The sequence below is a fragment of the Oncorhynchus nerka genome, linkage group LG17, assembly GCF_034236695.1.
Source record: "Oncorhynchus nerka isolate Pitt River linkage group LG17, Oner_Uvic_2.0, whole genome shotgun sequence".
Classification (NCBI taxonomy): domain Eukaryota; kingdom Metazoa; phylum Chordata; class Actinopteri; order Salmoniformes; family Salmonidae; genus Oncorhynchus; species Oncorhynchus nerka.
Window position 1 is genome coordinate 5597556 of NC_088412.1, and position 14048 is coordinate 5611603.

The 14048-nt window shown below is 48.9% G+C and overlaps 2 protein-coding genes across 2 annotated transcripts in view; one reads left to right on the forward strand and one right to left on the reverse strand.

Moving 5' to 3' along the window:
* Positions 1-14048, forward strand: part of LOC135561317 (uncharacterized) — a 755535-nt gene that overhangs the window by 479506 nt on the left and 261981 nt on the right. The window lies entirely within an intron of this gene.
* Positions 943-3003, reverse strand: LOC135561305 (uncharacterized). Its single transcript, XM_065002747.1, has one exon. It carries the CDS (start codon positions 3001-3003, stop codon positions 943-945), a length of 2061 nt encoding a protein of 686 aa, XP_064858819.1.

Below are 14048 nucleotides of genomic sequence, written 5' to 3' on the forward strand. Positions count from 1 at the left end.
ACCCGATCTAAGAGAGAGAGATTATACTGTGGAGGTCCTCACCCGCCGACCCGATCTAAGAGAGAGAGAGAGAGATTATACTGTGGAGGTCCTCACCCGCCGACCCAATCTAAGAGAGAGAGATTATACTGTGGAGGTTGTGAGAGAGAAACTAAGAGAGAGAGAGATAGAGAGAGAGAGAGAGAGAGAGAGAGAGAGAGAGAGAGCTTATACTGTGGAGGGTGTGAGAGAGAAATTAAGAACGAGAGAGAGAGATTATACTGTGAAGGGTGTGAGAGAGAGAGAGAGAGAGAGAGAGAGATTATACTGTGAAGGTTGTGAGAGAGAGAGATTATACTGTGAAGGGTGTGAGAGAGAAACTAAGAGAGAGAGAGAGAGATTATACTGTGGAGGTTGTGAGAGAGAGAGATTATACTGTGAAGGTGTCACAAATGACATCTACTGGAAGTGGCACGTTGAAAGGAAGGGGCTAACACACTGTTTATGTGAGTCTATCGACCCATGCGGACACAGGGTTCTCATGTTCTGCCCCATGACCAGCAAAGAGTGGGGAAACTACCCCAGGCATTTCTTAATATCAGTCACACTGACACATATCAATGATTTATGCCTTATAATTGTTGCTGTGTACAAATAAAGAGGGAGGATGGGGCTGGAAGGCTCACTGTGGCTGCAGGAGGAGGCTGGGGGAGGGGCTGTGGCTGCAGGAGGAGGCTGGAGGAGGGGCTATGGCTGCAGGAGGAGGCTGGGGGAGGGGCTGTGGCTGCAGGAGGAGGCTGGAGGAGGGGCTATGGCTGCAGGAGGAGGCTGGGGGAGGGCTATGGCTGCAGGAGGAGGCTGGGGGAGGGGCTGTGGCTGCAGGAGGAGGCAGGGGGAGGGACTGTGGCTGCAGGAGGAGGCTGGGGGAGGGGCTGTGGCTGCAGGTGGAGGCTGGAGGAGGGGCTATGGCTGCAGATTGAGTCTGGGGGAGGGACTGTGGCTGCAGGAGGAGGCTGGGGAGGGGCTGTGGCTGCAGGTGGAGGCTGGGGAGGGGCTGTGGCTGCAGGTGGAGGCTGGGGGAGGGGCTGTGGCTGCAGGAGGAGGCTGGGGGAGGGACTGTGGCTGCAGGAGGAGGCTGGGGGAGGGACTGTGGCTGCAGGTGGAGGCTGGAGGAGGGGCTATGGCTGCAGATTGAGGCTGGGGAGGGGCTGTTGCTGCAGGTGGAGGCTGGGGGGGGCTGTGGCTGCAGGAGGAGGCTGGGGAGGGACTGTGGCTGCAGGTGGAGGCTGGAGGAGGGGCTATGGCTGCAGATTGAGGCTGGGGGAGGGGCTGTTGCTGCAGGTGGAGGCTGGGGGAGGGGCTGTGGCTGCAGGAGGAGGCTGGGGAGGGACTGTGGCTGCAGGTGGAGGCTGGAGGAGGGGCTATGGCTGCAGATTGAGGCTGGGGAGGGGCTGTTGCTGCAGGTGGAGGCTGGGGGAGGGGCTGTGGCTCCAGCTGTAGGCTGGGGAGGGGCTGTGGCTGCAGGTGGATGCTGGGGGAGGGGCTGTGGCTGCAGGTGGAGGCTGGTGCTGGTGGAGGCGCTGTGACTTCAGGTGGAGGCCTGGGGAGGGGCTGTGGCTGCAGGTGGAGGCTGGAGGAGGGGCTGTGGCTGCAGATTGAGGCTGGGGAGGGGCTGTTGATGCAGGTGGAGCCTGGGGAGGGGCTGTGGCTGCAGGTGGAGGTTGGTGCTGGGGAGGCGCTGTGGCTGCAGGTGGAGGCTGGGGAGGGGCTGTGGCTGCAGGTGGAGGCTGGGGGAGGGGCTGTGGCTGCAGGTGGAGGCTGGGGAGGGGCTGTGGCTGCAGGTGGAGGCTGGGGGAGGGATTGTGGCTGAAGGTGGAGGCTGGGGGAGGGGCTGTGGCTGCAGGTGGAGGCTGGGGGAGGGGCTGTGGCTGCAGGAGGAGGCTGGGGGAGGGGCTGTGGCTGCAGGAAGAGGCTGGGGAGGGGCTGTGGCTGCAGGAAGAGGCTGGGGAGGGGCTGTGGCTGCAGGTGGAGGAAGGGGGAGGGGCTGTGGCTGCAGGTGGATGCTGGGGGAGGGGCTGTGGCTGCAGGTGGAGGCTGGTGCTGGGGGAGGGGCTGTGGCTGCAGGTGGAGGCTGGTGCTGGGGGAGGGGCTGTTGCTGCAGGTGGAGGCTGGTGCTGAGGGAGTGGCTGTTGCTGCAGGTGGAGGCTGGTGCTGAGGGAGGGGCTGTGGCTGCTGGTAGAGTCTGGTGCTGAGGGAGGGGCTGTGGCTGCTGGTAGAGTCTGGTGCTGAGGGAGGGGCTGTGGCTGCTGGTAGAGTCTGGTGCTGAGGGAGGGGCTGTGGCTGCTGGTAGAGTCTAGTGCTAGGGGAGGGCTCCAGCTGTAGGCTGGGGGAGGGGCTGGGGGGAGGGGTGGCTGCAGGTGGAGGCTGGGGAGGGGCTGTGGCTGCAGGTGGGGGTTGGTGCTGGGGGTGGGCGCTGTGGCTGCAGGTGGAGGCTGGGGAGGGGCTGTGGCTGCAGGTGGAGGCTGGGGGAGGGGCTGTGGCTGCAGGTGGAGGCTGGTTAGGGGCTGTGGCTGCAGGTGGAGGCTGGGGAGGGGCTGTGGCTGCAGGTGGAGGCTGGGGAGGGGCTGTGGCTGAAGGTGGAGGCTGGGGGAGGGGCTGTGGCTGCAGGTGGAGGCTGGGGGAGGGGCTGTGGCTGCAGGAGGAGGCTGGGGAGGGGCTGTGGCTGCAGGTGGATGCTGGGGGAGGGGCTGTGGCTGCAGGTGGAGGCTGGTGCTGAGGGAGGGGCTGTTGCTGCAGGTGGAGGCTGGTGCTGGGGGAGGGGCTGTGCCTGTAGGAGGAGTCTGGTGCTGGGGGAGTGGCTGTTGCTGCAGGTGGAGGCTGGTGCTGGGGGAGGGGCTGTGGCTGCTGGTGGAGTCTGGTGCTAGGGGAGGGGTTGCAGATGGAGGCTGGGGGAGGGCTGTGGCTGTAGGAGGAGGCTGGTGCTAGGGGAGGGGCTGCAGATGGAGGTCTAGGTGGGCTCCTCATGAACCTTTATTTAACTAGGCAAGTTTTTCAACAACGGCCTACGACGACAGATTTTTACCTTGTCAGCTCGGGAATATTATCTAGCAACCTTTCGGTTACTTTCCCAACGCTCCAACCACTAGGCTAGCTGCCTCCCTGATCTCCCTCCCTGGATAGGCGAGGCTCCTGATCTCCCTCCTTGGGGAAGGTTAGGCTCCTGATCTCCCTCCCTGGGGAAGGTTAGGCTCCTGATCTCCCTCCCCGGGTAGGTTAGTCTCCTGATCTCCCTCCCTGGGGAAGGTTAGGCTCCTGATCTCCCTCCCTGGGGGTTAGGCTCCTGATCTCCCTCCCTGGGGAAGGTTGGGCTCCTGATCTCCCTCCCTGGGGAAGGTTAGGCTCCTGATCTCCCTCCCTGGGGGTTAGGCTCCTGATCTCCCTCCCCGGGTAGGTTAGGCTCCTGATCTCCCTCCCTGGGGAAGGTTAGGCTCCTGATCTCCCTCCCTGGGGAAGGTTAGGCTCAGGCCTATTGTCACATTTAATCAAATATTTATTTGTATTTGTATTTATTATGGATCCCCATTAGTTCTGCCAAGACAGCAGCTACTCTTCCTGTGGTTTATTATGGATCCCCATTAGTTCCTTTTGCCAAGGCAGCAGCTACTCTTCCTGGGGTTTGTTATGGATCCCCATTAGTTCCTGCCAAGGCAGCAGCTACTCTTCCTGAGGTTCATTATGGATCCCCATTAGTTCCTTTTGCCAAGGCAGCAGCTACTCTTCCTGGGGTTTGTTATGGATCCCCATTAGTTCTGCCAAGACAGCAGCTACTCTTCCTGTGGTTTATTATGGATCCCCATTAGTTCCTGCCAAGGCAGCAGCTACTCTTCCTGGGGTTTATTATGGATCCCCATTAGTTCCTGCCAAGGCAGCAGCTACTCTTCCTGGGGTTTATTATGGATCCCCATTAGTTCCTGCCAAGGCAGCATCTACTCTTCCTGGGGTTTATTATGGATCCCCATTAGCTCCTGTCAAGACAGCAGCTACTCTTCCTGGGGTCTATTATGGATCCCCATTAGTTCCTGCCAAGGCAGCATCTACTCTTCCTGGGGATTATTATCGATCCCCATTAGTTCCTGCCAAGGGTCCAGCAAAATCAAGGCAGTTTACATAATTTTAAAAACACACTCACAGATTTTACAACACACTGTGTGCCCTCAGGCCCCTACTCCACCAATACCACATATCTACAGTACACTGTGTGCTCTCAGGCCCCTACTCCACCACTACCACATATCTACAACACACTGTGTGCCCTCAGGCCCCTACTCCACCACTACCACATATCTACAACACACTGTGTGCCCTCAGGCCCCTACTCCACCAATACCACATATCTACAGTACTAAATCCATCTGTATGTGTGTGTATAGTGCGTATGTTATTGTCTGTGTGCGCATGTGCCTGTGTCTATGTTTGTGTTGCTTCACAGTCTGTCCAAGCTGTGTGCCAGTAGTTCAAACAGACAGCTCGGTACATTCAACATGTCAATACCTCTCATAAATACAAGCAGTGATGAAGTCAATCTCTCCTCCACTTTGAGCCAGAAGAGATTAACATGGATATTATTAATGTTAGCTCTCTGTGTACATCCAAAGGCCAGCTGTGCTGCCCTGTTCTGAGCCCATTGCAATTTTCCTAAGTCCCTCTTTGTGGCACCTGACCACATGACTGAACAGTAGTCCAGGTGCAACAAAACTAGGGCCTGTAGGACCTGCCTTGTTGATAGTGTTGTTAAGAAGGTAGAAACTAGGGCCTGTAGGACCAGCCTTGTTGATAGTGTTGTTAAGAAGGTAGAAAGAAACTAGGGCATGTAGGACCTGCCTTGTTGATAGTGTTGTTAAGAAGGTAGAAACTAGGGCCTGTAGGACCAGCCTTGTTGATAGTGTTGTTAAGAAGGTAGAAAGAAACTAGGGCATGTAGGACCTGCCTTGTTGATAGTGTTGTTAAGAAGGTAGAAACTAGGGCCTGTAGGAGGTAGATCTTCTCCCCATCTTAGCTACTGTTGTATCAGTATGCTTTGACCAAGACAGTTTACAATCTAGGGTAACTCCAAGCAGTTTAGTCACCTCAACTTGCTCAATTTCCACATTTATTATAAGATGTAGCTAAGTTTAAAGGTTTAGTGAATCATTTGTCACAAATACAATGCTTAAAGTTTTGGAAATATTTAGGACTAACATATTCCTTGCCACCCATTCTGAAACTAAATGCATCTCTTTGTTAAGTGTTGCAGTCATTTCAGTCGCTGTAGTAGTTGACGTGTATAGTGTTGAGTCATCCACATACATAGACACACTGGCTTTACTTAGAGCCAGTGGCAGGTCGTTAGTAAAGATTGAATGAAGCAAGGGGCCTAGACAGCTGCCCTGAGGAATTCCTGATTCTACCTGGATAATGGTTGAGAGGCTTCCATTAAAGAACACCCTCTGTGTTCTGTTAGACAAGTAACTCTTTAACTCTTTATCCACATTATAGCAGGGGGTGTAAAGCCATAACACCCTCTGTGTTCTGTTAGACAAGTAACTCTTTATCCACATTATAGCAGGGGGTGTAAAGCCATAACACCCTCTGTGTTCTGTTAGACAGGTAACTCTTTATCCACATTATAGCAGGGGGTGTAAAGCCATAACACCCTCTGTGTTCTGTTAGACAAGTAACTCTTTATCCACATTATAGCAGGGGGTGTAAAGTCATAACACCCTCTGTGTTCTGTTAGACAGGTAACTCTTTATCCACATTATAGCAGGGGGTGTAAAGCCATAACACCCTCTGTGTTCTGTTAACAAGTAACTCTTTATCCACATTATAGCAGGGGGTGTAAAGCCAAACACCTGTGTTCTGTTAACAGGTAACTCTTTATCCACATTATAGCAAAAAGCCATAACACATACGTTTTAACAGCAGCAGACTATGATTGATAATGTCAAAAGCTGCACTGAAGTCTAACAAAACAGCTCCCACAATCTTTTTAAGCATCAATTTCTCTCAGCCAATCATCCGTAATTTATGCTGAAGTAAGTGCTGTGGCTTGTTGAATGTCGTCTATAAGCATGCTGAAAGTCTGTTGTCAATTTATTCACTGCGAAATAGCATTGTATCTGGTCAGACACATTCACATTTTTTTTTTACTAAGGGTTGGTAACAGGCTGATTGATCAGCTGTTTGAGCCCGTAAAGGAGGCTTTACTATTCTTAGGTAGAGGAATAACTTTAGCTTCCCTCCAGGCCTGAGGGCCACACACTTTCTAGTAGGCTTAAAATAAAAAAATGTGGCAATATCGTCCGCTATTATCCTCAGTAATTTTCCATCCCAGTTGTCAAACCATGGCGGCTTGTCATTGTTGATAGACAACAATAATTTTCTCACCCACTTTTTTTTTTTTTGTTGTGATGAATGAACCATCTGATTCAATGAATGATGGAGCTGAGCCTTGGTTCCCAAAAATGTAATATAAGAAAAAGCTCCAAAGCTTTTCAATATCATTCTTCGTGTCATTTATCTTTATTTCATCGTGTTTTTTTCTTCTTCTTTTTAATTCAGTTTAGTCACATGATTTCTCAATTTGCAGTACATTTGCCAATTGTTTGTGCAGCCAGACTTACTTGCCATTCAGTTATTTGTGAAGACTTATTTGCTTTTCCTTTTGCCTCATCCTCCTCAACCAATTTTTCAATTCCTCATCAATCCACAGGGGATTTAACAGTTTTTTACAGTCATTTTACAGTCAATGGGTTCCTGCTTATTAGTAACTGGGATGAGCAAGTTCATAAATGTGTCAAGTGCAGCGTCTGGTTGCTCCTCATTACACACCACAGACCAGCAGCGTCTGGTTGCTCCTCATTACACACCACAGACCAGCAGCGTCTGGTTGCTCCTCGTTACAGACCAACAGCGTCTGGTTGCTCCTCGTTACTCACCACAGACCAGCAGCGTCTGGTTGCTCCTCATTACACACCACAGACCAGCAGCGTCTGGTTGCTCCTCATTACACACCACAGACCAGCAGCGTCTGGTTGCTCCTCATTACACACCACAGACCAGCAGCGTCTGGTTGCTCCTCATTACACACCACAGACCAGCAGCGTCTGGTTGCTCCTCATTACACACCACAGACCAGCAGCGTCTGGTTGCTCCTCATTACAAACTACAGACCAACAAATGTTATTTACATCAACAACATAAGATTCACTACAGAACGTATTGTATGACCTCTCATACACTATATTAGGCCCAGCCTGACCTCTCATACACTATATTAGGCCCAGCCTGACCTCTTATACACTATATTAGGCCCAGCCTGACCTCTCATACACTATATTAGGCCCAGCCTGACCTCTCATACACTATATTAGGCCCAGCCTGACCTCTTATACACTATATTAGGCCCAGCCGGACCTCTTATACACTATATTAGGCCCAGCCTGACCTCTTATACACTATATTAGGCCCAGCCTGACCTCTTATACACTATATTAGGCCCAGCCTGACCTCTTATACACTATATTAGGCCCAGCCTGACCTCTTATACACTATATTAGGCCCAGCCTGACCTCTTATACACTATATTAGGCCCAGCCTGACCTCTTATACACTATATTAGGCCCAGCCTGACCTCTTATACACTATATTAGGCCCAGCCTGACCTCTTATACTATATTACACTGACCTCTTATACACTATATTAGGCCCAGCCTGACCTCTTATACACTATATTAGGCGCAGCCTGACCTCTTATACACTATATTAGGCCCAGCCTGACCTCTTATACACTATATTAGGCCCAGCCGGACCTCTTATACACTATATTAGGCCCAGCCTGACCTCTTATACACTATATTAGGCCCAGCCTGACCTCTTATACACTATATTAGGCCCAGCCTGACCTCTTATACACTATATTAGGCCCAGCCTGACCTCTTATACACTATATTAGGCCCAGCCTGACCTCTTATACACTATATTAGGCCCAGCCTGACCTCTTATACACTATACTAGGCCCAGCCTTTGGAACTGTGGTTTTCCTAGATATGGCTACTATATTGTGATCACTACATCCTATGGATCTGGATACTGCTTTAGAGCAAATGTCTGCAGCGTTAGTAAAGATGTGATCAATACATGTTGATGATTTTATTCCTGTGCTGTTTGTAACTACCCTGGTAGGTTGACTGACAACCTGAACCCGGATGCAGGCACTGGTTACAGATTCAAGCTTTTCCTTGAGAGGGCAGTTTGATAAAAGCCAGTCAATACTGAAATCACCCAGAAAATATACCTCTTTGTTGATATCACATACAGTATCAAGCATTTCACACACATTATCCAGACACTGACTGTTAGCACTAGGTGGTCTATAGCAGCTTCCCTCCAGAATGGGCTTTAGGTTGAGGCAGATGAACCTGTAGCCATATTACTTCAACAGTATTTAACATTATCCAGATACTGACTGTCTATAGCAGCTTCCCACCAGAATGGGCTTTAGGTGAGGCAGATGAACATGTAGCCATATTACTTCAACAGTATTTAACATTATCCAGATACTGACTGTCTATAGCAGCTTCCCACCAGAATGGGCTTTAGGTGAGGCAGATGAACATGTAGCCATATTACTTCAACAGTATTTAACATGAGACCCTCTCTAATCTTTACAGGAATGTGGTTAAGAATATAAACAGCAGCACCTCCACCTTTGGCATTTCTGTCTCTTCTATAGATGTTATAACCATGTCTTGCTACCACTGTATCATCAAAGGTATTATCTAAGTGAGTTTCAGAGATAGTCAGGATATGAATGTGTTATATGTGTCATCTGTTACAAGCAAGTTATTGACTTTGTGAACCTTGTTATCTCTTGAGAGATCACGTCATTTCCGGTCACAACTTGCAGACTTGTTTACGAGTTGCTGTGCGTTTTGTTGCCAACCTATTTTGCTACCTGACAACTTTAACGGTTTTTACTTTTTTAATTACCGTTTATATTTTTGTTTTTTCCCTCAACTTTTTCACTCCGGACGCTTTATCTGGACGTGGTTCGTCAGGACCTCCAACAGCCGAAGCTAAGTAGTAACATTAACATGATGCCTTCTAATTGCAGTCGCTGTACTCATAATATACAGGAGAACGATCGCCTTACGGGGAGGATAGCTGTGCTACAAGCCCAGCTTCAGACGCAATCGTTAGGCAAGGGTAATTTCAGAGTAGGAAAGGATGAAACAGCGTCTGTGCCACCAGTAAGTACAGATAGTAGTATAAATCCCCTGGCACAGTCCCCGCAGCCGGACAATTTTCTCACGGTTTCTGGAAGGAAATGCTGTAGGAACGCTCAACCGGTGTCGCTCATTCAGCCGACAGAAACTTTCAACCGGTTTTCCCCATTAAGCAGCGGGTCGGTGTCAGAGGCCGAGTCTTCTCTGGTCTCTACTCCTCCCGTTACGGGGTCTGAGACGCCGAAGCTTCCCACCATTAGCTCTGACAAATTGAAAACTCTAGTCATTGGCGACTCCATTACCCGCAGTATTAGACTTAAAGCGAATCATCCAGCGATCATACACTGTTTACCCGGGGGCAGGGCTACCGACGTTAAGGCTAATCTGAAGATGGTGCTGGCTAAAGCTAAAACTGGCGAGTGTAGAGAGTATAGAGATATTGTTATCCACGTCGGCACCAACGATGTTAGGATGAAACAGTCAGAGATCACCAAGCGCAACATAGCTTCTGCGTGTAAATCAGCTAGAAAGATGTGTCGGCATCGAGTAATTGTCTCTGGCCCCTCCCAGTTAGGGGGAGTGATGAGCTCTACAGCAGAGTCTCACAAATCAATCGCTGGTTGAAAACTGTTTTCTGCCCCTCCCAAAAGATAGAATTTGTAGATAATTGGCCCTCTTTCTGGGACTCACCCACAAACAGGACCAAGCCTGACCTGCTGAGGAGTGACGGACTCCATCCTAGCTGGAGGGGTGCTCTCATCTTATCTACCAACATAGACAGGGCTCTAACTCCTCTAGCTCCACAATGAAATAGGGTGCAGGCCAGGCAGCAGGCTGTTAGCCAGCCTGCCAGCATAGTGGAGTCTGCCACTAGCACAGTCAGTGTAATCAGCTCAGCTATCACCATTGAGACCGTGTCTGTGCCTCGACCTAGGTTGGGCAAAACTAAACATGGTGGTGTTCGCCTTAGCAATCTCACTAAGATAAAGACCTCCTCCATTCCTGTCATTATTGAAAGAGATCGTGATACCTCACATCTCAAAATAGGGCTACATAATGTTAGATCCCTTACTTCAAAGGCAATTATAGTCAATGAACTAATCACTGATCATAATCTTGATGTGATTGGCCTGACTGAAACATGGCTTAAGCCTGATGAATTTACTGTGTTAAATGAGGCCTCACGTCCTGGCTACACTAGTGACCATATCCCCCGTGCATCCCGTAAAGGCGGAGGTGTTGCTAACATTTACGATAGCAAATTTCAATTTACAAAAAAAAAATGATGTTTTCGTCTTTTGAGCTTCTAGTCATGAAATCTATGCAGCCTACTCAATCACTTTTTATAGCTACTGTTTTACAGGCCTTCTGGGCCATATACAGCGTTCCTCATTGAGTTCCCTGAATTCCTATCGGACCTTGTAGTCATAGCAGATAATATTCTAATCTTTGGTGACTTTAATATTCACATGGAAAAGTCCACAGACCCACTCCAAAAGGCTTTCGGAGCCATCATCGACTCAGTGGGTTTTTGTCCAACATGTCTCAGGACCCACTCACTGTCACAGTCATACTCTGGACCTAGTTTTGTCCCATGGAATAAATGTTGTGGATCTTAATGTTTTTCCTCACAATCCTGGACTATCGGACCACCATTTTATTACGTTTGCAATTGCAACAAATAATCTGCTCAGACCCCAACCAAGGAACATCAAAAGTTGTGCTATAAATTCACAGACAACACAAAGATTCATTGATGTCCTTCCAGATTCCCTCTGTCTACCCAAGGACGCCAGAGGACAAAAATCAGTTAACCACCTAACTGAGGAACTCAATTTAACCTTGCACAATACCCTAGATGCAGTTGCACCCCTAAAAACTAAAAACATTTCTCATAAGAAACTAGCTCCCTGGTACACAGAAAATACCCGAGCTCTGAAGCAAGCTTCCAGAAAATTGGAACGGAAATGGCGCCACACCAAACTGGAAGTCTTCCGACTAGCTTGGAAAGACAGTACCGTGCAGTACCGAAGAGCCCTTACTGCTGCTCGATCATCCTATTTTTCTAACTTAATTGAGGAAAATAAGAACAATCCGAAATTCCTTTTCGATACTGTCGCAAAGCTAACTAAAAAGCAGCATTCCCCAAGAGAGGATGGCTTTCACTTTAGCAGTGATAAATTCATGAACTTCTTTGAGGAAAAGATCATGATTATTAGAAAGCAAATTACGGACTCCTCTTTAAATCTGCGTATTCCTTCAAAGCTCAGTTGTCCTGAGTCTGCACAACTCTGCCAGGACCTAGGATCAAGAGAGACGCTCAAGTGTTTTAGTACTATATGTCTTGACACAATGATGAAAATAATCATGGCCTCTAAACCTTCAAGCTGCATACTGGTCCCTATTCCAACTAAACTACTGAAAGAGCGGCTTCCTGTGCTTGTCCCTCCTATGTTGAACATAATAAACGGCTCTTTATCCACCGGATGTGTACCACAGTCACTAAAAGTGGCAGTAATAAAGCCTCTCTTGAAAAAGCCAAACGAAAATATAAAAAACTATCGGCCTATATCGAATCTTCCATTCCTCTCAACATTTTTTGAAAAGGCTGTTGCGCAGCAACTCACTGCCTTCCTGAAGACAAACAATGTATACGAAATGCTTCAGTCTGGTTTTAGACCCCATCACAGCACTGAGACTGCACTTGTGAAGGTGGTAAATGACAAATCAACTGTACATTTCGGTGTTCCTCAAGGTTCCGTTTTAGGACCACTATTGCTTTCACTATATATTTAACCTTTTGGGGATGTCATTCGAAAACATAATGTTAACTTTCACTGCTATGCGGATGACACACAGCTGGACACTTCAATGAAACATGGTGAAGCCCAGAAATTGCCCTTGCTAGAAGCATGTGTTTCAGACATAAGGAAGTGGATGGCTGCAAACGTTCTACTTTTAAACTCGGACAAAACAGACGTCTCAAATAAAACTGTGAAAGACCTCGGCGTTACTCTGGTCCCTGATCTCTCTTTTGAAGAACATATCAAGACCATTTCGAGGACAGCTTTTTTCCATCTACGTAACATTGCAAAAATCAGAAACTTTCTGTCCAAAAATAATGCAGAAAAATGTATCCATTCTTTTGTCACTTCTAGGTTAGACTACTGCAATGCTCTACTTTCCGGCTACCCGGATAAAGCACTAAATAAACTTCAGTTAGTGCTAAATACGGCTGCTAGAATCCTGACTAGAACCCACAAATGTGATCATATTACTCCAGTGCTAGCCTCCCTACACTGGCTTCCTGTCAAAGCAAGGGCTGATTTCAAGGTTTTACTGCTAACCTACAAAGCATTACATGGGCTTGCTCCTACCTATCTCTCTGATTTAGTCCTGCCGTACATACCTACACGTACGCTACGGTCACAAGACGCAGGCCTCCTAATTGTCCCTAGAATTTCTAAGCAAACAGCTGGAGGCAGGGCTTTCTCCTATAGAGCTCCATTTTTATGGAACGGTCTGCCTACCCATGTCAGAGACGCAAACTCGGTCTCAACCTTTAAGTCTTTACTGAAGACTCATCTCTTCAGTGGGTCATATGATTGAGTGTAGTCTGGCCCAGGAGTGGGAAGGTGAACGGAAAGGCTCTGGAGCAACGAACCACCCTTGCTGTCTCTGCCTGGCCGGTTCCTCTCTTTCCACTGGGATTCTCTGCCTCTAACCCTATTACAGGGGCTGAGTCACTGGCTTACTGGGGCTCTCTCATGCCGTCCCTTGGAGGGGTGCGTCACCTGAGTGGGTTGAGTCACTGATGTGGTCATCCTGTCTGGGTTGGCGTCCCCCCCTTGGGTTGTGCCGTGGCGGAGATCTTTGTGGGCTATACTCAGCCTTGTCTCAGGATGGTAAGTTGGTTGGTTGAAGATATCCCTCTAGTGGTGTGGGGGCTGTGCTTTGGCAAAGTGGGTGGGGTTATATCCTTCCTGTTTGGCCCTGTCCGGGGGTGTCCTCGGATGGGGCCACAGTGTCTCCTGACCCCTCCTGTCTCCGCCTCCAGTATTTATGCTGCAGTAGTTTATGTGTCGGGGGGCTAGGGTCAGTTTGTTAAATCTGGAGTACTTCTCCTGTCCTATTCGGTGTCCTGTGTGAATTTAAGTGTGCTCTCTCTAATTCTCTCTTTCTTTCTCTCTCTCGGAGGACCTGAGCCCTAGGACCATGCCTCAGGACTACCTGACATGATGACTCCTTGCTGTCCCAGTCCACCTGGCCATGCTGCTGCTCCAGTTTCAACTGACCTGAGCCCTAGGACCGTGCCCCAGGACTACCTGACATGATGACTCCTTGCTGTCCCCAGTCCACCTGACTGTGCTGCTGCTCCAGTTTCAACTGTTCTGCCTTATTATTATTGGACCATGCTGGTCATTTATGAACATTTGAACATCTTGGCCATGTTCTGTTATAATCTCCACCCGGCACAGCCAGAAGAGGACTGGCCACCCCACATAGCCTGGTTCCTCTCTAGGTTTCTTCCTAGGTTTAGGCCTTTCTAGGGAGTTTTTCCTAGCCACCGTGCTTCTACACCTGCATTGCTTGCTGTTTGGGGTTTTAGGCTGGGTTTCTGTACAGCACTTTGAGATATCAGCTGATGTACGAAGGGCTTTATAAATACATTTGATTTTGATTTGATTTAAGCTATTTACGTATGTTAAAGTGGGTTATTTTCAGCACTTTTCATCGGGGAGGCTTACTTCATTGTATTGCTTTACTGAGAAGCTTAGTAGAAGTAGATGTGTTCATGTTATT

What these genes read in the sequence shown, in the direction of transcription:
- LOC135561305 (XM_065002747.1), bottom strand. Translation starts at nt 3,003, where the DNA reads ATGAGGAGCCCACCTAGACCTCCATCTGCAGCCCCTCCCCTAGCACCA.